Below are 26,016 nucleotides of genomic sequence, written 5' to 3'. Positions count from 1 at the left end.
CTCTGCTTGAAAATATTCCTGTGAATGGACACAGAATGTACAAATGTATCAGTTTTATCTCAAAAGGTCTGAGGTGATGCAAGATCTGTTCCAGATGATGGTGGTTAATGGAACTGTCATGAGTAAACTGTGTCTGTATCTTCCATGCTAATCTAGTCATTGGGCTCAGGTCAAAGAACTCAAGGCTCAGGACACAATGTGAAAGTCTAGAGGCCTCTTGGCAAACTAAGATGGTGGGCAGCTGGGCTTTGCCCTTTTGAGGGCACCCACCTGCCCTGAAATCAAACTAAAAAGAAAAAGGTAAAGCTTAAAAAAGGGAGGGGGAGGGGCCTGGACTCAGAAGACCCTGGGCTTCAGCTCCACCAACACCCCCCATGGGGACATTCGTTACGTGTCCTCAAAAACAGTTCAGTGATCTACATATGCAAAAATATATCTTATACAGTGGTGCCCCGCAAGACGAATGCCTCGCAAGACAAAAAACTCGCTAGACGAAAGGTTTTTTCATTCGCGATTTGCCTCGCAAGACGAATTCCCCTATGGGCTTGCTTCGCAAGACGAAAACGTCTTGCGACTTTGTTAAACCGTTTAAACCGTGCTTCGCAAGAAGAAAAATTCGCTAGACAGCAAAAATTGCGGAACGAATTAATTTCGTCTTGCGGGGCACCACTGTATATCTTATTTTACATGCAACAGAACCGATGAGAAAGCTGCACACGGGGCCCTAGGAAGGAGGGATGCGATTCCCCATAAATCCAGGCAAAAGCCTCTCTTCCAGTTTGACCCACACTGGGATGTAGTTACAGATTTATAATTTGATATTAGATGAGAAATTAGATATTATGTGAGAAAATGCATGAAAGCATCTTCCAGTGTTCTAAAAGCAGCCATGGAGGGAGAAATATAGATTGGGGGAGGAGGGCGATTCTTTAACACCTGATTTACATCAACCCATCCCCCACCCCCGCTGGAGCAGGGACAGAGAGGTACCCCAAATTCTCCCCCCCCCCGCCACACACACTCACTTAATAGCAGATCAAGCAGTTGAAATTTAAAATTGGGGACCCGCTACAGGGAACAGCACCCCACCCCATCAGATACCAGAAGACTCAATCATAACTCTTCAGCATCAACTCCAGTTTGGGCTCCAATAACACAGGGCAGCTTTTTAGATTTCTTTTAGCAACTGCTGGGTGTTTTGTGCAGATTTTCTCAAGGGAAGGGGAGAGGAGGGAAAAGGAAATAGTGACTATAAAAAGGCATGATTATTTCCTTAGGGAAGCAGCCACAAGAATGCTTTGTACCCCAACCCCCCAACTTTTCCTTTATCAAAGTCCTCTATTGATTTACGTAAGATGGACAATCATCTGTATAATATTAATAGCTCTCATGTTCCACACAAGGGGCAGAAATTATGCAAGAACCTTAACCAGATACAGTACTTCGTTTGGAGAAACTAGAAAAAGGAGGAGCCAATCAGAGCACAAGGTGTTTTGTTTTTTTAACCATCTGTGTTCCTAGATTACAGTGGAGAAGAGAACAGTGCTTGGATTACATAGGAATCCATACAGCACCGGTCTTGAAAGACCTACGTTGGCTCCCAGTACGTTTCTGAGCACAATTCAAAGTGTTGGAGCTGACCTTTAAAGCCCTAAACGGCCTCGACCCAGTATACCTGAAGGAGCGTCTCCACCCCCATCGTTCTGCCCGGATGCTGAGGTCCAGCGCCGAGGGCCTTCTGGCGGTTCCCTCACTGCAAGAAGCAAAGCTACAGGGAACCAGTCAGAGGGCCTTCTCGGTAGTGGCACCCGCCCTGTGGAATGCCTTCCCACCAGATGTCAAAGAGAACAACAATTACCAGACTTTTAGAAGACATCTGAAGGCGGCCCTGTTTAGGGAGGCTTTTAATGTTTGATGTAGTACAGTATTTTAATATTTTTTTTGGAAGCCGCCCAGAGTGGCTATTAATTATTATTATTATTATTATTATTGGAAGAGCAGATTAGAAAACTAGAAATTCAACAGGGGCATTTTTAAAAAGCATGTTGTTGTTTTTTTAAAAACAAACAAAAAAAGAAGTCACCTGTACTCTAGCTAAGTACCGTAGATTGTATTAGGTGACTGGGCGTATTAGACGACCCCCCAAATTGCAGATGCAATTTGGGGATTTGTTTTATAAGCCCAGTCGCCTGGCATGGAGCTGAGCCCGCCGCTCGCAGCTGCTGCTTCGGAGCCGCCACTGCCGCGGGGGGGGGGGGGCATCCTCCGCTCCGCGCCACCCACACCTGGCATATAAGGCGACCCCCTTTTCCGGGGTTAAAAAGTCACCTTATACACCGGAATCTATGGTAAATACTGGACTCTTCTTGTTAAGACCAACCTTACAGAATCTGGTGTCCTCCAGATGTTATGAACTACAATTCCCATCAGACCCAGTCAGGATGGTCAATGGCCAGGGATTATGGGATAATTTTTGTTTCTTCTTTTACTCACCCTTGTGTGTTGTGAGAGTTCACATTTCAGGGCGATGAGGCTCGCCGGCTGCTAGGGGGCACAGAGAGGAATGATTACAGGTATTCTTTGATTCTGCCTACTTCAGCAAAGGCTAGTTTACTCCTTCCTCCTGCTCAGAATGATGAAGGACACAGACTGATTCCTCTGAGCTTGCCATTAATCATCTTTCTCCCGAAGGATGCTTCCAGCAAAACTGTGAGAAGTGGGAAGCGCCTGTCCCACTTCAGGACAAAGAGCATCCAGGAGCCTTGGCCAAAATCTGCAGTGACACTGGAAAACTTTCTGCAGCCAGGACTTCTCACTCTGCTACAAGCCATCTTTCTCTTATGGGCAGGGGGAGGCGAGAGACAGAGAGACAGACAGACAAGCTTGTTTTATAGGTAAAGTGGAAAGATATCAATCTCTGATCCAGAAAAAAATAGTTCTGGGTTACTACCACTGAACATCCCTAAGCATTGTTGTTGTTGTTTAGTCGTGTCCGACTCTTTGTGACCCCATGGACCAGAGCACGCCAGGCACTCCTGTCTTCCACTGCCTCCCGCAGTTTGGTCAGACTCATGTTTGTAGCTTTGAGAACACTGTCCAACCATCTCGTCCTTTGTCGCCCCTTTCTCCTTGCGCCCTCCATCTTTCCCAACACCAGGGTCTTTTCCAGGGAGTCTTCTCTTCTCATGAGGTGGCCAAAGTCTTGGAGCCTCAGCTTCAGGATCTGTCCTTCCAGTGAGCACTCAGGGCTGATTTCCTTCAGAATGGATAGGTTTGATCTTCTTGCAGTCCATGGGACTCTCAAGAGTCTCCTCCAGCACCAGAATTCAAAAGCATCAATTCTTCAGCGATCAGCCTTCTTTATGGTCCAGCTCTCACCTCCATACATCACTACCGGGAAAACCATGGCTTTAACTATACGGACCTTTGTTGGCAAGGTGATGTCTCTGCTTTTTAAGATGCTGTCTAGGTTGTCATTGCTTTTCTCCCAAGAAGCAGGCGTCTTTTAATTTTGTGACTGCTGTCACCATCTGCAGTGATCATGGAGCCCAAGAAACTAAAATCTCTCACTGCCTCCATTTCTTCCCCTTCTGTTTGCCAGGAGGTGATGATGGGACCAGTGGCCATGATCTTCGTTTTTTTGATGTTGAGCTTCAGACCATATTTTGCGCTCTCCTCTTTCACCCTCATTAAAAGGTTCTTTAATTCCTCCTCACTTTCTGCCATTAAGGTTGTGTCATCTGCATATCTGAGGTTGTTGATATTTCTTCCGGCAATCTTAATTCCTGCTTGGGATTCATCCAGCCCTGCCTTTCGCATGATGAATTCTGCATATAAGTTAAATAAGCAGGGAGACAATATACAGCCTTGCCGTACTCCTTTCCCAATTTTGAACCAATCAGTTGTTCCATATCCAGTTCTAACTGTAGCTTCTTGTCCCACATAGAGATTTCTCAGGAGACAGATGAGGTGATCAGGCACTCCCATTTCTTTAAGAACTTGCCATAGTTTGCTGTGGTCGACACAGTCAAAGGCTTTTGCATAGTCAATGAAGCAGAAGTAGATGTCGTTCTGGAACTCTCTAGCTTTCTCCATAATGCAGCACGTTTGCAATTTGGTCTTTGGTTCCTCTGCCCTTGGAAACCCAGCTTGCACTTCTGGGAGGTCTCGGTCCACATACTGCTTAAGCCTGCCTTGCAGAATTTTAAGCATAACCTTGCTAGCGTGTGAAATGAGTGCAATTGTGCGGTAGTTGGAGCATTCTTTGGCATTGCCCTTCTTTGGAATTGGGATGTAGACTGATCTTCTCCAATCCTCTGGCTACTGCTGAGTTTTCCAAATTTGCTGGCATATTGAGTGTAGCACCTTGACAGCATCATCTTTTAAAATTTTAAATAGTTCAGCTGGAATATCATCACTTCCACTGGCCTTGTTATTAGCAGTGCTTTCTAAGGCCCATTTGACTTCACTCTCCAGGATGTCTGGCTCAAGGTCAGCAACCACACTACCTGGGGTATACGAGACATCCATTTCTTTCTGGTATAGTTACTCTGTGTATTCTTGCCACCTCTTATTGATGTCTTCTGCTTGTTAGGTCCTTTCCACTTTTGTCATTTATTATGGTAATCTTTGTACGAAATGTTCCTTTCATATCTCCAATTTTCTTGAACAGATCTCTGGTTTTTCCCATTCTATTGTTTTCCTCTATTTCTTTGCATTGCTTGTTTAAGAAGGCCTTCTTGTCTCTCCTTGCTATTTTTTGGAAATCTGCATTCAATTTCCTGTATCTTTCACTATCTCCCTGACATTTTGCTTGCCTTCTCTCCCCCGCTATTTGTAAGGCTTCGTTGGACAGCCACTTTGCTTTCTTGCATTTCCTTTTCATTGGGATGGTTTTCGTTGCTGCCTCCTGTATAATGTTACGAGCCTCCATCCATAGTTCTTCGGGCACTCTGTCCACCAAATCTAAATCCTTAAACCTGTTCCTCACTTCCACTGTGTATTCATAAGGGATTTGACTTAGATTGTATCTTACCGGCCCAGTGGTTTTTCCTACTTTCTTCAGTTTAAGCTTGAATTTTGCTATAAGAAGCTGATGATCTGAGCCACAGTCAGCTCCAGGTCTTGTTTTTGCTGACCGTATAGAGCTTCTTCATCTTTGGCTGCAGAGAATATAATCAATCTGATTTCGATGCTGCCCATCTGGTGATGTCCGTGTGTAGAGTCGTCTCTTGTGTTGTTGGAAAAGAGTGTTTGTGATGACCAGCTTGTTCTCTTGGAAGAACTCTATTAGCCTTTGCCCTGCTTCATTTTGAACTCCAGGGCCAAACTTGCCAGTTGTTCCTTTTATCTCTTGACTCCCTACTTTAGCATTCCAATCCCCTATAATGAGAAGAACATCCTTCTTTGGTGTCATTTCTATAAGGTGTTGTAAGTCTTCATAGAATTGGTCAATTTCAGTTTCTTCAGCACCAGTGGTTGGTGCATAAACTTGGATTACTGTGATGTTAAAAGGTCTGCCTTGGATTCGTATCGAGATCATTCTATCATTTTTGAGATTGCATCCCAATACAGCTTTTGCCACTCTTTTGTTGACTATGAGGGCCACTCCATTTCTTTTACAGGATTCTTGCCCACAGTAGTAGATAAGATGGTCATCTGAACTGAATTCGCCCATTCCCGTCCATTTTAGTTCACTGATGCCCAGGATGTCAATATTTATTCTTGCCATTTCATTTTTGACCACATCCAACTTACCCAGGTTCATGGTTCTTACATTCCAGGTTCCTATGCAATATTTTTCTTTACAGCATTGGACTTTCCTTTCGCTTCCAGGCATATCCACAACTGAGCGTCCTTTCGGCTTTGGCCCAGTCGCTTCATCAGCTCTGAATCTACTTGTACTTGTCCTCCGCTCTTCCTCAGTAGCATGTTGGAAGCCTTCCGACCTGAGGGGCTCATCTTCCAGCGTCATAACTTTTATATGCCTGTTGTCTTTGTCCATGGAGTTTTCTTGGCAGGGATACTGGAGTGGCTTGCCAGTTCCTGCTCCAGGTGGATCACATTTGGTCAAAACTCTCCACTATGACCTGTCCATCTTGGGTGGCCCTGCACGGCATAGCTCATAGCTTCTCTGAGTTATTCAAGCCCCTTCGCCATGGCAAGGCAGTGATCCATGAAGGGGCCCTAAGCTTTAGTCTCTCCTTAACCTCCCATTTTAAGGATTCTCACACCTAAAGGAAGTAACGAAGGCCCAGGTGGGACCACTTACTTAATTGCACAGCTCTCTGCTGTCTTTGTCTGCCCTCCACCCCTGCTGAGCAAAGCAAGAGTCCCTAGGTGACAAGAGGGTGACAACAGAGCGTGCCCCTCTTCACTGCCAGTATTACATAGACATTCAAACCAGGTTCATCCAACCCATCTTTTATAAGTTCCCTGGGCGTTCAGAACAACACAACATCTCCCTGTTACTACAGGCCGAAAGCCCAGAAGTCACATATTCAGTCATCAGATTTTGCGTTGCCATGATAGATATTTGCCAAAGGATGGTCTATGCTACAATTCAGTCCTAAATTGAAGGCTCATATTGTTAGATCTGCACTTCTGAAGCCCCACCCCATAGAGCTGTTTTAACTGGTCCTTTAAAATTTTCTTATCAGTTTTGATCCACCCTTTATTTATGCTTAATTAAGTATTCTATGTATATGTTTTAAGCTATGTTTGGTTCTTGCTCCCATTTATTTAATAATTATTCGCTTAGACTCATATTGCTATGCTATTTATTTAGATGCTTTGCTTATGCTGGTCTGTGACCGTAATAAAGTAAATTAATTCGTTCATTCAAGAGGGTGATGGAAGGGTGGTAAGTGTTAGAGGCGTGCTTCTTTGTGACAGTAGGAGAAAAAGGTTTGCTCTGAAAGGGAGGAGCCCCACCTGCTTAGGGGCAAATGCAGATTCAGGGAATGCTTCTGGACCACAATTCCCCAGGTCCCTAACTATTGGCCATGCTGACTGAGGCGGATGGAAACTGGACTCCAGCAACATCTTCAGGGCACATGGGCTACCTTGGTGGCACAGGAATGGGGTCAAGTATGGTAGGCTAAGGAATTTGGCATGTGGGCGGGGCCACATTGGTGCTGGAAGGAAATGGACATGAAGCAGAAATGAAGGTTAAAAATGGCCAAGTTGGATTTGTAAAAAAACATTAAACTATCACAGTATAAGCCACCACAACAGAAAAAGAGCAATAAGAAAAACAACCAGCAGAATTTAAAACCAACCAGCCAACCAACCTATAAAGCAACATCAAAGCAATTTGCAGAGGATTCCAAAGGCTGGGGGAATTAGAAGGTCTCCATTTAGACATACATAGAATGCCTTATAGTAGTCTAATCGGAGGCAGGGCTGCAACTGGCACAGAAGGCTAAGGTGGAAGAAGGCACTCCATGCCACACAGGCAGCCTGTGCCTCCACTGAATGCAAACTTGCTCCTTCGCAGAGAGTGCAACCTCATTCAACACAGTCACCACCACTAACCTGGTAGATGAACTACCCATCCAAGAGGACTGCCGTATTGTCTGGACTGAGCTTCAGTATTGGCTCTCAACCAATCCATTTTTACCCCCCATCAATCTTAACAGGCCTGGAGGGAACTGCAAAATATTGAGAAGTAGTACACCCTTTCAGTTGGGTGGACCTAACTAGCTACAATAACATGATCAAACTAGGCTGAATTGAGGCAGACCAATAAACTATATTAATCTGGGGAAGAAGGAACTAAAGAAAATTGAGTCCGCCATGTGTCTGATTTGCAGCATGTATAGTTATCTTTCCCTTACATTTGGCAGTAAAATAATAAATCCAGTGTGCGCTTTTGTTCCTTTAAGAAAAAATGTTGAAGAAAGGCATGACACCCCTGAAGCCTTTTTTAAATCTAAAATTAATTCCTCTCCTCCTCAGCCTCTTGGATTGAACTTGTTTAGATATTTACCAACTGCCTTTCAAGTGCTCAAAGCAGTGAACAAGATATAAAAGAAAGCTATCAATACAGAACTGTAAAATTATAGAACTACACAAGCAACAGAAAACCAACCAAAGGCCATTGTTCAGCCCGGACACTGAGATCCAGCTCTGAGGGCCTTCTGGCTGTTCCCTCAATGCAAGAAGTGAAACTACAGGGAACCAGGCAAAGGGTAGTCGCATCTGCCCTGTGGAACACCCTGCCATCAAGGAAATAAGCAGCTATCTCAGTTTTAGACTTTTAGAAGACAGACCTGTATTGAGAAGTTAGTGTTTGCTGTCTTAAAAAGGTAAAGGTAAAGGAACTCTGACAGTTAAGTTCAGTCGCGAACGACTCTGGGGTTGCAGTGCTCATCTTGCTTAAAAGGTTGAGGGAGCTGGCGTTTATCCGCTTCCGTAGACAGTTTTTCCAGGTCATGTGGCCAGCATGACTAAGCCGCTTCTGGTGAAACCAGAGCAGCGCACAGAAACCGCTTCTGGCGCAACAGAACACCGCGACAGAAACCAGAGCGCACAGAACGCCATTTTCCTTCCTGCTGCAGTGGTACCTATTTATCTACTTGCACTTTGACGTGTTTTTGAACTGCTAGGTTGGCAGGAGCTGGGACCGAATAATGGGAGCTCACCCCATTGCGGGGATTCGAACCGCTGACCTTCGGATCGGCAAACCCTAGGCTCAGTGATTTAGAACACAGCGCCACCCGCATCCCTGTTTGCTGTCTTACTGTGTTTTAATTTGCTGGAAGCCGCCCAGAGTGGCTGGGGCAACCCAGTAAGATGGGCAGGATGATGATGATGATGATGATGATGATGATGATGATGATGATGGATGCAGCCCCTGCTAAACCCAAGCAAGATTTTTTTCTCCTTCATTTTAACAGGCAGAAGACTTCGAAATTCAGCAGCCACTGCCATATAGGTCCCTTACTTTTTGCAAGGGAAGGAGAGTAAACAATGACATCTAACCAGAAAACATTGGCACCTGAAATTTGAAGAGCCCAAGATTCATTCAACTCATAACTTGACCACAGGTGCACAAAACTTCAGGCCTGTGAACGGATGTGTGTTGAAGCATTGACAAGACCTCTGGTGAACTAAGCCCAGGTTGACCAAAGGACAGTGGGAATGTGATTAGAGCCACAGATTTTAGTGGTCAGTAGGGATAAACAAGAACTCTCTGATGAGACTACTCATTTTTAATTAATTAAATCACATCTCAAATACTTGTTACTTGCACCTCCCATTGCCCAAGTCACTGTTTTCATCATTTGAGAGTATCAACCACCTATTTGGAAACCAAGGCAATAAGGCTCAAACTTCAGGTTCTCCAGATTACTTCCCACCTTACAGTTTTAGTGGGCTCTCAAACATTTAGTCTGAGAACTACAGTTAACCCCAAGAACTGGTGGTGTGTGGTTTTTCAGCGCAAGTGTCCCCCAGATAAAGCCATGCCTCTGCTTCATGAGGTACAGGGTTCACTTTGTGTAATCTAGTGTGTGCCTGCTAAAGTAACACTTTCAAAAGGGAAAAAAAATTTCCCCCTGAACGCTGGTGCCCAGTTTGCTCTGCTTTGAGCCTCTGGGACCTCACATTCCACTACTCAGCTACAGTCCATCCGCCAAAGAGAGAAACTAGGTAAGTGAAGCAAGTGTGTGGAGACTCCTAGCAGCAGTGATGTCAAAGTCTGGCTGACACTCGCCACATAAGAGAAACAGACACACACACGAGAAATATGCTTATCCAAATAAAAGTGTTTAGACTGAGACAACAGGTGCTTCAAACCAGAGCAGTACAAAGAAATGATGCCAGATTTATTCCCATGCTCTGCAGCTGCTCATAGATGTAAAGCAAGAGCATTGTCATTCCGCACATGCACACCCAAAGATACCACCCGCACAGAGAGGGAGGAACAAGAACTCTAAAAGGTTCTTTTACAAACTATATAAAACTCACTGATGGCTGGGAAGGCGCAGAGTCCACGTGCCCTTAGGTGAAAGGGCACAGACAGTGACAAGACAGAAAGGGGAGAACTGTGAAAAGAAGGAAAACCAAGAAGGAAGAGGCAAAGAGGGAGAAGGAGAAGAAGAAAAAGAAAAAGAAAGCCCTTGCAGGGCCAAAAACACGGTAAGAGTAGTAAGTAATTTACAATTTGCTTGCTGAGTTGAGAGATGATCCATTCATATGTTTTTGATATACAGCACCTACAATGAAAGTCAACGGAGGTTCAACTATCAGGAGCAAGTGGGTTTTCTGCCCTTATCTTTTGTTTGCACTCCAGAGGGGTGTTGCACAGGCAATGCTGGGAAACGCAGATCCCTCCCTGACAATGGAAAGGGGAGGGAGCTGGTACAAAAGCTGCCATGAGGATGTGCCTGAAAAGGAACCGATGCAGCTAATATTCTCTTCTGCACGGTCTCTTCACCACATGCCCTGGTCAGCACTTTATACAAGATGAGAATGCTTCGTTGACCTCCTGGACAAGTGATTGGCATTCTCCATCTCCGCCTAGGAGGGACACAGGAGCAGAATCAACACTTCTGTGTGAGTACAAAAATATACTGACATTACTATATACATATTTTACTTCTAGGGACACTGAAAGGTCTGCATGTTTCAGCAGCATGTAAAATGTGAGCTTCGTGGATCCTTTCATTTCTCAGTGAAGTGGGGTTTTCGTTTGTTTTTTAAAGGGAGGAGGGTGGGGAGAGCCAAGATGGGATACAATCCAGACATTTTTACATACAGGCTTCTTGTCTGCACATCTTCTAAGCTTTGTGGCCAAACTGATCGGAGCTGATGTCCTCAGGAGTCTTGTGGTTCCCCTCTTTAATATATAAAGCATGCTTTGCTTTAAGTCAAGACTGTGGCTCAAGCTTGTGAAGTTGGGCTGGCAGTTACTATGATTCAGCAAAGTGTAGCCCTTTCTGTGATGCAACTGCAGAGGTAACTGCACACAGTCCAGCCGAAATGCAAACACCGTAGTCTTTATTTGGAAAGAACTTTGGAATGCCAGAACCATTTGGGTAACAAAAGTTCTGGAATGCTCATCTGTATCTGGCTGCTTACAGAGTGCAAGAAGAATTTTGACGACACCATCTCACTCCCTTGTGTGCTCACCAGTGGAAATGCACTCAGTGAAAACTGGGGGAAGAGTGGGAGGTGGACTTTTTATACCTTCTGGGCCGAGGTCTTTTCACTACCGATAGTTTTTCTAACACTGAACATAGTTCTATTTATGAAAGGAGCAGGTTGCAGATGGCCAGTTGTATGCATGGACTTATTCAGGTTCCCTGAAACAATTGTATTTCTGTGATTTTAGCTTTCTAGAACTTAGAAGCTTGCTTTTTTACTTTCCGCAACATAGCAACAAGATGGTTCAGCTAAAAAAACAGTTTCGCTGCTTTACCAAGGGTTAGGGAGAAGAGAGTTGTTTCCTTATAATCAGGGTAGGACACCTCTGAGCCCACAGGCTGGTTCCCCCAAACCACCCTATTTAGGTCACTGGTCTCTCTGCTGCTGCCGCCGGGCCCAGTGCTCCTCATGGGGTCTCTGCTGCTCGCGTGTGACTGGCAGGGACGCCGGGGCTCGCTCAGCCCTCCCACTGCCCGGCTGAGTCTTGCAAAAGAGCCCCAGGTCCCTGCTGATCATGTGGGGCTCGCTCAGCTGGGGGCAGGAGACCCGCAAGGCACTGGGGTGAAAGCGCCTCAGCTGCCGTGGTGAGAGCTGAGTCAGTTTCACCCCATGCTCACCGACTGATGTTTGGTTGGTGATACATTGCAAGGTTGAAAACCCAACAAAGCCCAATCCTAAGTCAAATAGAAAGAAATAATTTCTCAGGAGGTACAGAAAAATTAATCTAAATGGGAGAATAAAGACATCAAGTTGGAGATCCAGCAGATATTTATTAATACTCCTTTATTTATACTCCTGGAAAGTGTGTATAACATTTCATGTGACAAGACAAAGGAAAATCATTTCGAAATGCGAGCCATTTCAAAAGAGAAAGAAATACCCTCTCAAATGTGGTCTCTACCTTTTCCACACACAAAATTGATGAAATGTCAAATTGTAGCTCCTGATTAATTATTTTACAGACTTAGATTCCTTCTGGAAATGCAGTATACAGACCTCAGGAGGTGGTGGGCTCTCCTTCCTTGGAGGTTTTTAAGCAGAGGCTGGATGGCCGTCTGTCCTGGATGCTTGAGCTGAGATGCCTGCATTGCAAGGGGGTGGGGTAGATGACCCTTGGGAGTCCCTTCCAACTCTACGATTCCATGATTCTATGACGAAGGGCTAAGTAAACATTAAAGCAAGGATGGATCCCTGTGTTTCCACCATGTGTTGGTGGAAAGGCATCTGTGTTTGGAGAAGCGGGGAGGTGACAATCTGGCAAACATGACATCTGGGCCTGCAACTCGCTTCAGGGAGAAAAATTTTAACTGCATTTTCAGCCACCCCAAATTCCTTCTATCGTCACACAAGAGATGCAGTTGATATGCCGTGAAGACAGAAGGACTTGGTGTGCTGTCGCATATGAAGGGGCTTTAGAGAAGACCACTTTCCATGGCGCTCCGGCTCCATAGAGTCGTTCCCTCCCAGTCCTGCAGTGCTTGGTCATATTGGGCAGGAAGAACAACCACAGTCACAGTCACTGCTTTGAGATGCTCACACTTGTCAAGGAAGATACAAAATGAAATCCCTAGGGACCCTGAAAGCTCTCTTCCATCAGGTCAGACTACACTATTATGGTCTTCTCTGACTAGCAGTAGCTCTTTGCAGAGCTGGACAAAAATCTGCCCCATCATCAACTACCTGGTCCTTTTGAAACTGGGAGATAGAGGGATCGAACCTAGAATTGTGTGCAAAGCGCATGATGCACCACTGAGCTATAATCCCTGCTTGACAAACCATCCTGGGATAAATATTGGGAGGGAATGTGTGTAAATTCCTGAAATTTAAATATAAACACACACACACACACACACACACACACACACACACACACACACCACTTGGAGACAATGACAGTCTTAAGACCTTTCAAGGCATCCAAGATTGATCCTTAAGAGGATGACTTTGCCAAGCATGACACATCAAGACCCGTTCAAATTCAGATCTGAAATTTGCAGTTAGGATACCAAATTCACACCATTCTGAGAATGCCAAAGAAGTAGAAACTCGATTCCTTTTATCTCTTTTCCATGACTCTGCCACAAAAGTCACAAGGCATGCATTTGGAGGTCACATGGCTTACCACACATGGCAGAACACTGCTTTGCTCCTGCTGGCTCACACTGGGAGGAAACAAAGAATGATTCCTAGGCTTAGCATTACACCCAAACCGGGGGTTTCACTCCCAACAAACCAAGATTGGTAGCCAAAGCCTCCCCCCCCCCCCAAGAAGCTGCAGTCTGTTTAACCGAAGAAGAAACAAACAAACCAACCACGTCCCTGGGTTCAGATACAACACAACGCCAGAGACTGCAGTTTGCTTCCCCTGCATACTGGGGGGGGAGGGGGGGCCTCAACAACTTTGCTGAAGCCTCCCCCAAAGTAGATCAACAGCTTTTGATCTTCCTCCCCCAGAAAAGCTCAACAACTTTGGTCTATCCAATGGGTAGATCACTGCCAGGGTTTTTATACTGAGAGTAGATCACAGTCTCTGGGAAGTTGGACATCCCTGCTCTAAGCAATTAACAATGATTTAGTGTGATTTGCAAACTTGGCTGGCACAGTCCAAAGGGTGCTTCAGATACCAGAAGAGTGAACCAGAATTCCAGAAAATGACCCAAGATTATTATTATTTTAAATGAAGCCCACTATTACTGGCCCCAGTAGACCCAACTCCATTAAGACGCATAGATTACCATACCTTTGCACCATAGTGGTGACCTTGGCTTCAGGCATCTCACCTAATGCTGCAGAAAGATTCCATTAGTCATGGGATACATCCACCATCTATTGAACTAAAGTGGAACACTTTTGAAGCCCATTGTGCCGCTGCGAAGTTGTGCTGCCCTTTTCATTTAATAGATGAGTAGATTTCCAGAGATAAACAAAGCTCCATTCACATCTGGAAGCACAGCAGAAAATGTCATTAGGAAAGCAGACATTGTGCATCTTTTCAATGAAAAGTGCCCCTGGAAGTCAGGGGAGTACAGCAAGTATTTCAGTCTTATTTAGTCTCCCTAAAACCTGGATAGAAAACTTGAAGTCAAGTTCCAGCACAGCCACGTGTACTTTTCACCCTGGAGAAAATAATGTTTTACAGAGGTTCTTGACCAATTCTGTCCCCAAATACTGGTATTTCAATATTTAATTTTAAAAGAATTTCCAGATAAAGCTCTCACAGTTGGAAGATTTAGACTAAGAGAGAAGGGAGGGGTAGGTTTTAAAAGTGGGAAAGTATGAGCCAGTATAGTAACCCATGCAACTGTTCTCATCCTTTCCAGAAGCCTTGCCTCCTCCGCAAGAAAGCGCCCTCTCCATGCTGTCCACAGAGACCTAACCCTCACATCCCAAACAACCCTAACATCTCTTCAAGCATTGCTCCCCAGCTCTTAAGTTCTCTGCTCCTGGATAAGCTGCTGGAGAGCAGAGTATCCAAATCCAGCAGCCGCCAAACCCTTCAACAGCCACCTTCGGGCACAGACCCACTACTACTAGGCAGCTGTCAGTCAGAGACATTCCTTGCCAGAAGAGAGAAAAGCATTTCACAGGGATACCCCTGAAGGGGCAAAAGGGTGCTTAGATGTCTTCCATTACAGAGCCCATGTTATAGATACCATTCATATCCGAGCAGAACTAGGAAAAATACATCCCAGGATTAATCTAGAAGGTATAGGAGGAAATAGAGCTGGAAAACCATTTTTAAAAAATAAAATAAAAAGCTCAGATTAAAACTTGCGTTGTCATATAGTTCAGACATTTCGGCGCTGTCTTATCACTGCGTTTCTTTTTAGGTGGGGAGGGGTTATCTAAACAATAAAAGGTTGAAAGCAAATGGGAAGAAAACCAACCAATTTCATCAGATGTGACCACACACTCAACCACCTGATGCCATCCATTAGAAACTACACTCGGCTAATTAGATGCAACACACACACGGGGGAGGGCTGGGAAACCAGTAAAGAGAGGGGCCTTGGAACCAAACCAAAAGTAGTAACAGTGATAACCCAAACAGTTGAAGATTAGTTGTGAGGGTGGGTGTTATCTCCAACCTTTTCATTCCAATAACAGATGAAAAGGACTCATTCTGAGAACATGTTCTCTTGCTGCTTTGACTTCTTTTGTGTCGTTTTAATGCACTGGCCATATTTTATCTAGCCACTTTTTCAAATGGGGTGGGGGGTGGGAATTGCCTCAGTCTTTCAGTATTGAGCAATTACAGATAGGTAGCCGTGTTGGTCTGCCATAGTCAAAATAAAAAAATTCCTTCCAGTAGCACCTTAAAGACCAACTAAGTTAGTTCTTGGTATGAGCTTTCGTGTGCATGCACACTTCTTCAGATACACAGTATTGAGCAATGTAAATCCTGGCTGTCACGAGAAGAGTTGCAATTGCTTCTAGGCGCAGCAGCAGCACAGCTTCAATGGCCTTGACTTCTCCTGCCCCCTCCACTGCGTCACGCTTGGCTCTGGGCTTGGCCTCCTCGGGAGCTCTTTGGACTCCCCAAAAAATATTGGGGGCCCCAAAAGGGCTCAACCCCAAGGAGATGGTGCCCCTGTACCACTGAAAGATTGTCTTGGAAGAAATATGTTTTCAGACTACAGCTCATCAAAGATCTAGGAATGTTATTAGACATCCAAGCTCATTCCACATGCTGGATATTAGAACTTTGTTTTATCAAGTCTGTCTCCCATTTCGTCTTATATGTGGGCTGTCTATAAGTAAATTTAACTTCAGAAAGAATTGCATAAACATTAGTTATTAATTTTGTTGGGTTTGTTTTCAGTCAAGAGTTTCAAATGCTGCTAATCTACAGTCTTCCATATTTGTTGTTCTGCCACATGTCTGAGCTAGAAAAGCTTTGACTGAGAATTTATACATAGCAATTTCTACATGGCAAGCAGTGTTTGAAATCAGACGGGCATATTTTGCACCTGGCTATCGGCCACCTGCAACCAAGTGTAGACGTCTGGGCGCTAGGATGACGCCTGACATCTCCGCCATCTGGAGGTGCATGCCTGCGGATCACTGGATCTTGAATGTTTTCACATACCAATACCACATCCTGTAGGAATAGGCCAATATATATATATATATATATATATATATATATATATATATATATATATATAATCTTTAAGTTCTCAAGGTTCTTAACCTAGCTCAAAGTTGTCATCTGAACTAGCCAGATGTTTAACTGATAATCAATCACAAACAGCCCATCATTTGAAAAATAAGACTTTAGAGCTACAAAAATGGCAACTAGACCTTCTGTTTTGGTGACTGTAAGACTGCAAGACTGTAAGGTGCAGTGGCGTAGCGTGGGGGGTGCAGGGGGGGCCGGCCACACCGGGCGCAACATCTGGGGGTTGGGGTTAGGGGGTGCAAATCCACGGGTTAGGGGGCGCAAATCCATGGGTTAGGGGGAGCAAATTACTTGCCTTGCCCCGGGTGCTGACAACCCACGCTACGCCACTGGTAAGGTGTGCTCTATATATGACTTTCTAACAGTGTTAGGCATGCTCCGCCGATGCGTACAGGGATCTGAAGCAGAACTCCTGGGCAAAACAAGGATTGCCTGTATTTATACATTTGAGGACAACTGTCATTGAATGTCCACTAACTGAATTTACTTTGGCTCATTTCAGACAGCAAACATCAGTTTTCCAATACAATATATCAATGACCTAAAACAAACTTTGAGGTTTTGTGTTTCTACCTTAATAGCATTTGTTTCCATTTTTAAACAGGCCACTGTTCTCTGACATCAAATTCAGGGAACTAGAATCATAGAATCATAGAATCCTAGAGTTGGAATAGACCACAAGGGCCATCGAGTCCAACCCCCTGCCAAGCAGGAAACACCATCAGAGCACTCCTGACATATGGTTTCTCTAAATGGTAAATGAGAATAAGACAGGTGCTGAAGCTATAGTTTGATGCTGGCATGTTCTCTCACCACCCATTGTTCCCGGGGTTCAGATGACACAGGGATTGTGCCTTGCAGAGAGAACTGAATTGTCAATAAACTGGTTGAGTGCACAGGGGGCCACTAGGGGCACATTGGAAGATGGCTGACAATACCATCTCTCCGACCCACACGGGGTAATTAAGAGGCTGTTATGGGAGTAGGCAGCCTCCCTTGTTGCCCCAAGGGAATGGGGAACACTCCCCTTGCCCTAGCGGCAGCTAGACTGGTGACTGGGAGTGGCCGCCGGGACCACATAACACCGGTTCTGAGAGATCTGCATTGGCTCCCAGTACGTTTCCGAGCACGATTCAAAGTGTTGGCGCTGACCTTTAAAGCCCTAAACGGCCTCGGCCCAGTATACCTGAAGGAGCGTCTCCACCCCCATCGTTCTGCCCGGACATTGAGGTCCAGCGCCGAGGGCCTTCTGGCGGTTCCCTCATTGCGAGAAGTGAGGCTACAGGGAACCAGACAGAGGGCCTTCTCGGTAGTGGTGCCCGCCCTGTGGAACGCCCTCCCATCAGATGTCAAAGAGATAAATAATTACCTGACATTCAGAAGACATCTTAAGGCAGCCCTGTTCAGGGAAGTTTTTAATATGTAACGCTGTACTGTTTTTAACACTGATTGGGAGCCGCCCAGAGTGGCTGGGGAAACTCAGCCAGATGGGCGGGGTATAAATAATAAATTATTTATTATTATTATTATTATTATTATTATTATTATTATTATTATTATTATTATTACTTGCCTGCTGTGCCCATAAATCACTGCCAAATTTGAAAGAAGGGGGTGAGGGCCCTAGGCAGAATGCCCCTGTGTGGACCTCGGCTCTCCTGGACGCTGTCTCTGATCGTGCACTAGCTGCAGCAATTTGGAATAATTAATTACAAAAGAAGCAAATGCACATATTTCAAGTGAAGAAGGGGAGTGAAGTCTGCTAATTTAAGTGACCTCTGAGAAAGAAGACGATGGACTGCATTCCTGGTGAATCTCCTCAGAGGTTTGAGAAAGGAGGCAGATTGGTGAAGATTAATGACGCTAAGACTGTTTTGATGTATGGAAGTGATGTTATATGGAAAACATCTGGATATGGCTACTGGATAAAAAAAATAATATCCATGCAGGATTACAAACTGTTTTAACCAGCTTGCGGAGACTATCAGAGGTCACAAAGAGAAAGGAAAAATATATGAAAATAACAAGAGATGTGGAAAAACATTAAGAAAGGACTGGATAGTACTGTGAACACCATATGGTTAGATTTGTGGACATTAAAACAGCAGCAAGAAGCAAGAAGTTGATTGGATCCCCTTCGGAACTTGAAATATGGGTACCCCCAACAAAAATTTAAAATTCGGCTGTGTAATTTGGAATTTATGTAATTTGGTTTGATTTGATGTGATTGGTCGGTTAATAAAAATTATTCTTAAAAAAAAAAAAGAGTATAAGCCCTGCACAGTCTGACAATCAGCTGGAATTGGCTGCACTAGAATGTTCCCAGTGGAGCCAAGGGGGCTGGACAAAGTGGTGGCCACTGAGTGCTTCCTCCAGCCCTTTGGACATAAACTGCTTCCCCTTGAAAGGGAAAAAAAGTTTCATTTTTCAATCAAGCAGTTTGTAGTCAAAGCACTTCCTTCAGCACTTTGAATGCAAGCTGCTCTTCGCAGAAAGAAAAAGATAACCTGTACACAGGAGTACAAATCTAGATCCGAATTACTACAGATAGGGGATCTGAACACAAAATTTGAAAACTGCACAAAGGCCTGTCCAAAGGCAATAATTAATGCTCCTATTTTATAGGCCTGGAAGACTGAAGCTGAAAGATAAATGATTATCACAACACCAGCCCAGGGCAGATAACATCCTTTTTTCACTCAAACTTGTTGACTGTTGGGAGCAAGAAAACTTTACCAATATGCGGCAAGTCACCCAGAGTCATCTGCAGCTAGATCCCAACTTGCTCTTCTATTTTACAAGCAGACGAAAGGTGTTAAAGCAGACACATGTGAGAAATGAAAGCATTCTTACTGTGACATTTGAAGTTCCTCATGTGCAACTTGGAACTGTAAGCTGGTATACTCTACCAAAAGACTGCCTGGCATACAAAAGCACTACAGGATTCAAGTCACACACAGCCTATAAATTACCCGTGTTTGCCTTCACAGAGTCACACACATATAAACTACTTTTAAGGACCAGTGACATGATGCTACTCTGGAAAAAAATCCAAAGCTGTGTACAGTGTAATTTTTGAGTTATGACCAGGCTTAAGCATTCTCCCCACTGGCACAACGGGGACGTCAAATCCAATAATAGGAAGCGAAAGCTTTGCATTAAAAACCACTCTCCTCAAAATAAAATTTGATGGAACCTAGAGATAGCATCTGCCATTAATACTATGGGCGTACTTCCAGAAAGGATGCATTTAATCTGTATGAATTTGTAGCTCAAAATGTATATTTTAAATACCACCTGCATAATAACACAGGGTCACCCTATTAATATGAAGTGCAGCAATCTTCTCCCAGATGCAAGCTGCTCTGCCTTTTAGTTCCTGATGACAAACATTCCTGATGTTTTAAGACTGTGCATTTCCAAAAAAGCTACAGTTACTTCGTCCTAGAGTCCCACAGGGTACAGCATTTGCTAGCCTGGACCAAGTAATCAATCAAATGTGGTATTCATCTTTTGCCTTGTGCTTTGGACAATCTTAGTTGCTTAAACTGGAGATGCAATCCTTCTCTGGTGGCCTTAGGGGTTACCTTACGCCCTGCAAAAGGAGGTCTTGCTGCCCTTGTCACGCAGTATAGCGAGGGTGGACTGGCACATTACATGCCTGCGTCAGTGCGAATGGCTTTCACTCAGAAGGGGGAGAGGGAGAGAGATGACAAAACAGAGACACAGGACTCAGCTATGCAGCTGCAAATAAAGCGTTTTAAGTGTGCTGTAAAGTGTAATATACAAACGTGACACTAGATGGCAATGGTGAATTATGGCAAATTCAATATGTTTTTTTCAAAACATTTTTTTAAAAAAAAGCATTTTCACAGCTTTTTTTTTATGTGTGTGTAGATTCCACCACAGTTTGCTTTCAGAGTGGCAACTGGAAAGGATGGAATGCTAAAGCCTAGCTCCTCCTGCTTCTCCGTCTGATCTGTGGGATAGCCATCACTAGCTCCCAGCAGGTTTCCAGTAGAAACCCAGACCACACAGGCACCCTCCCTCCCAAGCCCTCCATCAGCAATTCCTGTTTTTAAAATCGAATTTATTAATTTTTCACAAAGAAAAAAACACTAACATAAACCATAAATTACTTTATCAATTGACTTCCCATCCTCCCCTTCCACTGTTTCCATATTTACCCTTAAATGCTGCATATTCTGCCTATACTATTCAATACATTCAATTTAACCTATTTATCTTAATTCATGCAGTTGCTCATATTTCATTCAAATGCTTGCATTTTCCTCTCACTATAGTAGTTTTTGTAATAATCAATAAAAAGTTTCCAGTCCTCAAGGAATTTTTCATCATTTTGATCTCTAATCTTTGCTGTTAATCTCGCCAGTTCCGCATACTGCACCATCATTTTCAAAAGCCATTCTTCCTTTGTTCCAACAAAGGAACCTCTCCTTCTTTCAATCTATGGTCATACAGTACTCATAACTGCTGTCATTTGATACATAAATAAGTTAACCAACTCTTTTGGTACATCATTATCTATAATGTCTAAAATAAACACTTTGGATTTCTTGGGAATCATAAATTTAAACATAGTTTTAATCCCATTATATATCATTTCCCAATAGTCCTTAGCTTTTTTTGCAAGTCCACCACATATGAAAAAATGTTCCTTCTGTCATTTTGCTGTTCCAACACATACCTGACTTAGTTTTATATATTTTGGCTAGCTTATTTGGTGTTAAATAGTTTCTTAAATAGTTCATTAACCTGGTAATATTGAAGCCAATTTTGTATCCAGTCCTTAACATCCTCTAACTTTTTAAGCTTCAAAGAGGAATTCACATAAATTAATACATCTCTATAGGTTTCCCATTTCATTTCCATGTTTCTTTTCATTTGTGAACTTGCTTCAGTAGGGAATAACCACAAAGGTGTTCTTTCAAGCAAATTCTTATATCTCATCTATACACCGTACAAACCTTTCCTGACAACATGATTCAGAAACCATTTGTGGACTTTGGTTTTATCATACTATAAATATGCGAGACATCCAAATCTTCTGTCATATCCTTTATCCTTCCAGATGAAATAGTCTAGCATATGGCAATGAATTCCATTCTTTTAATCAGCACAAAGGATGCTCCAAAATATCGTCTTAAATCTGGCAGTGTGAATGCACCTCTTTCTTTAATAACTGCTAAGATTTTATACTTAATTCTGGGCTTCTTCCCTTGCCAGATAAACCTTGAGAGATACTTTTGCCATTGTTTGAAGAATCCTGTATTGCTTATTATCGGAATTGTCTGAAACAGAAACAACATTTTAGGCAAAACTTTCATATCAGTTGCAGATTCAGGTAGATAGCCGTGTTGGTCTGACGTAATTGAAATATATAAAAAAATAAAAAAATTGTCCAGTAGCACCTTAGAGACCAACTAAGTTTGTAAACTTTCGTGTGCATGCACACTTCTTCAGATATTAATTGCAGAGAGTCTTCCTAGCAGTGAGAGTTTCATTCTTCCCCATCTTTCAAAATCTTTTTTTACTCTAACATTATCAAATGCAGAGAGACCAGTTCCACCTCCCTCCTCATCGCCATGGAAAGTCAACATGTGCAATTTTAACGTGTACTGGAACATACGCTTTTTCAGAGCATGTGTTCCTGCACTACTTTCTGACTAAAACATAACCTGAGATAAAAAGTTACACAGTTAATACCACTAGACACAGGCAGCAACAGCAGTTAAAAACGAAAATCAAAAATCAATCATCAACAAAACAGCAGTCAGTTAAAGCTACCTAACATGTGTCCTAAATGCCAGCAGACACAAATGTGTTCAGAGACAGCTTTCCAGTCTTGGGGCAACACCACCAAAAAGATCCTTTGTCTAGATATCAGCAATCTTATCTCTGAAGGGGAAGGAAACACTTCTGAAGCAGTAAAGAACAAGAAGGTTCAAAGCTGCCCAGAGTGGCTGGAGAAACCCAGTCAGATCGGCTGAATACAAATAATAAAATTATTATTATTATTATTATTATTATTATTATTATTATTATTGGCAAGGTACACAGTTGCAATGGGTTGGAGTAATGCTGGACAGAAATCATGTGCACAGTATACTCAAATGATACCCAGGTCCCTACTATTGTCTAAGGATGCAGAAATTCAATTCTGTTTGCATTTAAAGGGAAACATACATAATTCACTCATTTTGAAACAGTACACAAACTGACATAGTCATCCTTCAAGATTCACACGCCTCCAAATTTTACAATGCAATTTTCCAGCCAAGTCGTGTGCACAAAAATGCATATACAGTACTATGTTAAAATAAATGCATACAATAGTGGAAACAACATACAAAAACACATGATAGGAGGGGGAACTGGGGCTTCACTCCCTCTGAAGGAGCACGTCCGTAGCCTGGAGATATTCCTGGATCCACTACGGTCACTTGAGGCTTACTTTGGAAACTTCAGCTGGTGCAGCATTGGGAACGGATCCTGGCCCGACTACACTTGCTGCCAATTAGTTTCTGGACCCAATTCAAAGTGCTGGCTTAACTATAAACCCTTAAATACCTCAAGGACTGCCTCTCCCCATATGAAGTGACTCAGACCCTGCAATCATCTTCCGAATGCCTTCCTCCATGAGAGGTCCAGAGGGCAGCAACACAGAACAAGCCTTTTCTGTGGTGGCTCCCATTTGTAGAATGCTCTCCCCAGGGAGGCAAAGCTGGGAACCTTCATTGCGTATCTTTAGGTGTCAGCTGAAACCGTTCCTCTTCAACCAAGACTTTGACTGAGTAAACCATCTATAGCCTTTTAAATGTTTTTGGGGGAAATGTATTGGTTTTTTGTGTTTTCATTTTGTGTTTTTATCTTGTAAACTGCCCTGTGATCTTTAGATTAAGGGAGGTACATGAATTTAATAAATAATAATGTTTTGCCCGAAAAAATGTGTACTAGAATTGAAAACAAAATGTATATATTAAGAGAAATTTCCTTTAGAATGCTGGAACTTAGAAAGTATATACAATAATACAATTTTGTCTACCTAATAATCTGGACTCATTAAGAGTATTTCACAACTAAAATACACATCTAAGACTTAAAACTTTCTCTTCTGCTAAAATAGTTTCATTACCAAATTTCCTTGAATTGTGTTTTGAATGTCCAGTGCTTTACTGTTTTTCAGTACAGGACTAAATATTAAGATAGAACAATTGATTTGTAGCAATGCCTGAGCATATGGAATAAATAGGCTTTGATAATTGGGGCATGATGAAGTTTCATAACTTAACTTGTGAAAACCTGATCTTGCTGCAATTAGCAAAGCCTAACTGGAGTTAATAGACTCATTAGTTATTTGGGTAATGTATGAAGAGAAGCAATGAAGCCAGAGGGAATAATAGTTTTTGAAAGCACAGAAATTTAAGGGCTCTGTGCAAACTAAATCAATATTCTGAAGCAAGGACAGAGTCACTACTCGCACAAGAGGTAAAAATATATAAGAAGCGTTTTAAGAATCTTCTGCTGATTGTTTCAGGGGTCAGCAAACTTTTTCAGCAGGGGCTGGTCCACTGTCCCTCAGACCTTGTGGGGGGCTGGACCATATTTTGGGGGGGAAATGAATGAATTCCTATGCCCCACAAATAAGCCAGAGATGCATTTTAAATAAAAGGACACATTCTGCTCACGTAAAAACACGCTGATTCCCAGACCATCCGCAGGCCCGGATTGAGAAGGTGACTGGGCTGGATCTGGCCCCGGGGCCTTAGGTTGCCTACCCATGGTTTAGGCCAGTCTCCCACAACCTGGTGCCCCCCAACCCTAATCCTCCATCACCCCCCACCAGAATTGCTGCAAAACCTGAAAGGGTATTATTGTTGGCAAGTTCCTCAGGGGGCCAGAGAAAGTCATGAAGTTTTCAGGGGCAGGGAGCTTATTAGTAAAAGCAGTGGCGGCAGCATATTCCCCCACCCCCTCTGATTTTAAGGCAGTTTCCCCCACCACTTCAGTCATCACTGAGCTGCAGCAATTGGCAGACAGGTTGGTTGCCACATTCCCTCACTCTTCTCTAAATTAAAAACTCCCAATGTGTCCACTTTGCCAGTTGTGGTAGTTGTGTGTCGACTGAAGCCTGGGAAAATTCTTTTAAGCAAGTGGCATCCTGGGGCAAGAGAAAATGTTGCCACTGCTTCATTTTTACTGGTAATTGTACCATGCATGAAAATGCACTAATTTCTTCACACACTGAGATAGGGAAATAATTTCTTCCTCTTAAAGCGCTAAACCCCACCCTCCTTGCATGCACCAGAAAGTTTCTGGTTAAACCAGGCACCCCCAACCTCCGGCCCTCCAGATGTTTTGGACTACAATTCCCATCATCCCTGACCACTGGTCCTGTTAGCTAGGGATCATGGGGGTTGTAGGCCAGAACATCTGGAGGGCCGCAGGTTGGGGATGTCTGGGTTAAACTTTTGGACCAATAATAGAAAAATAAACCTAGCAACTCTTCAACAAAAATAGCATATAATAATTCTTTCCTAAAAGGGCAAAGTAGATAAGCAAAATTTCTAACTGGTTGAAATATATTTTGGGTGGTTTTTATGGAAATACACAGTGAACAGCAACTTCTGGAGAAACTGCCATAAAATTGTGGAAACCCTCCCCCCCATCAAGATGTGCTCCGCCATGATGGAGTGGATGTTGCGCTCAGGAAAAGGAGGGAGACTTAACTGAAGATCTTTCACTCTTGTGATTGTACTGAGGGATGCCCAGACACTGAGGTCCAGCGCCGAGGGCCTTCTGGCGGTTCCCTCGCTGCGAGAAGCCAAGTTACAGGGAACCAGGCAGAGGGCCTTCTTGGTAGTGGCACCTGCCCTGTGGAACGCCCTCCCACCAGATGTCAAAGAGAAGAACAACTACCAAACTTTTAGAAGACATCTGAAGGCAGCCCTGTTTAGGGAAGCTTTTAATGTTTAATAGGTTATTGTATTTTAGTGTTTTGTTGGAAGCCGCCCAGAGAGGCTGGGGGGACCCAGCCAGATGGGCGGGGTATAAATAATAAATTATTATTATTATTATTATTACTGGGAGCTCCACCACCTTTGCAAGACATCTGTCCTTTCTCCACTGCTGGTGGGTCTGAACACCCAACTTGACAAGCTCCCTCTCATTATGGGAGAACATGCGATGGAAGGAGGGCTGCTCAAGACGGTGTGTAGAAGTGTTCTGTGTGAAATTTCCCTCTCAAGTTTCTGCAACTGTTTCTCCAAAATAGTTTCCAAAAAAGAAACCAATAAACAACAATAGTAATAATTCACTATATCTGAAAGGGAATATGGCTACGATTAAAACAGAAGTTCACCTATAAAATTCCCTTAGCTAAAAGCTTTCCGAAATAACAAGCTAAAAAACCCAAAAATGTAAAAGGCAGAGACCAACGTCCACAAGGCAAGGAAGGTCTGGGCAACTCAGAAGGCTCCTGTCCAGAAGGCTCCTGATTTTACAGCCAACTGCCGCACAAAATTAGGGGCATAAGAACCTCCTTGGGTCATTCAGGGTGCGCAGGACAGAAAGATGAATATATGGCATGAGGCACATTTTTCAGGAGTGGGACCTAATCTTTCTAGGGCCTTGAGGGGTGGAGGAATACATCAAAAGCATCA

At 43.5% G+C, this 26,016-nt stretch overlaps 1 protein-coding gene and 1 long non-coding RNA gene across 10 annotated transcripts in view; one reads left to right on the top strand and one right to left on the bottom strand.

Annotated features, from left to right (window-relative positions):
• The window catches only part of TMEM266 (transmembrane protein 266), a 103,489-nt gene that overhangs the window by 56,353 nt on the left and 21,120 nt on the right, over window positions 1-26,016 (bottom strand). For 3 of the 8 annotated variants that reach the window (XM_083460742.1, XM_083460735.1, XM_083460740.1), the window contains exon 2: window positions 13,892-14,092. Coding sequence is in view for 7 of the 8 variants with exons in the window: in XM_083460735.1 (XP_083316861.1) it covers window positions 13,892-13,926 (35 nt within the window). In the remaining variant the exon portion in view is untranslated. Of the gene's footprint in view, window positions 1-13,891; window positions 14,437-26,016 lie in introns of those variants that run through there. The other 5 variants (XM_083460737.1, XM_083460741.1, XM_083460738.1 and 2 more) reach the window with 5 other exon arrangements.
• LOC310686739 overlaps window positions 10,158-26,016 on the top strand; it is a 64,467-nt gene continuing 48,608 nt past the window's right edge. For both annotated transcript variants that reach the window (XR_014516075.1, XR_014516076.1), the window contains exon 1: window positions 10,158-10,560. This is a non-coding gene — a long non-coding RNA (uncharacterized lncRNA). The remainder of the gene's footprint in view (window positions 10,561-26,016) is intronic.

The sequence above is a fragment of the Podarcis liolepis genome (assembly GCF_965112155.1).
Source record: "Podarcis liolepis genome assembly, chromosome: 9".
NCBI classification, from domain to species: Eukaryota; Metazoa; Chordata; class Lepidosauria; order Squamata; family Lacertidae; genus Podarcis; species Podarcis liolepis.
This window is presented reverse-complemented; position numbering and strand designations above follow the sequence as displayed.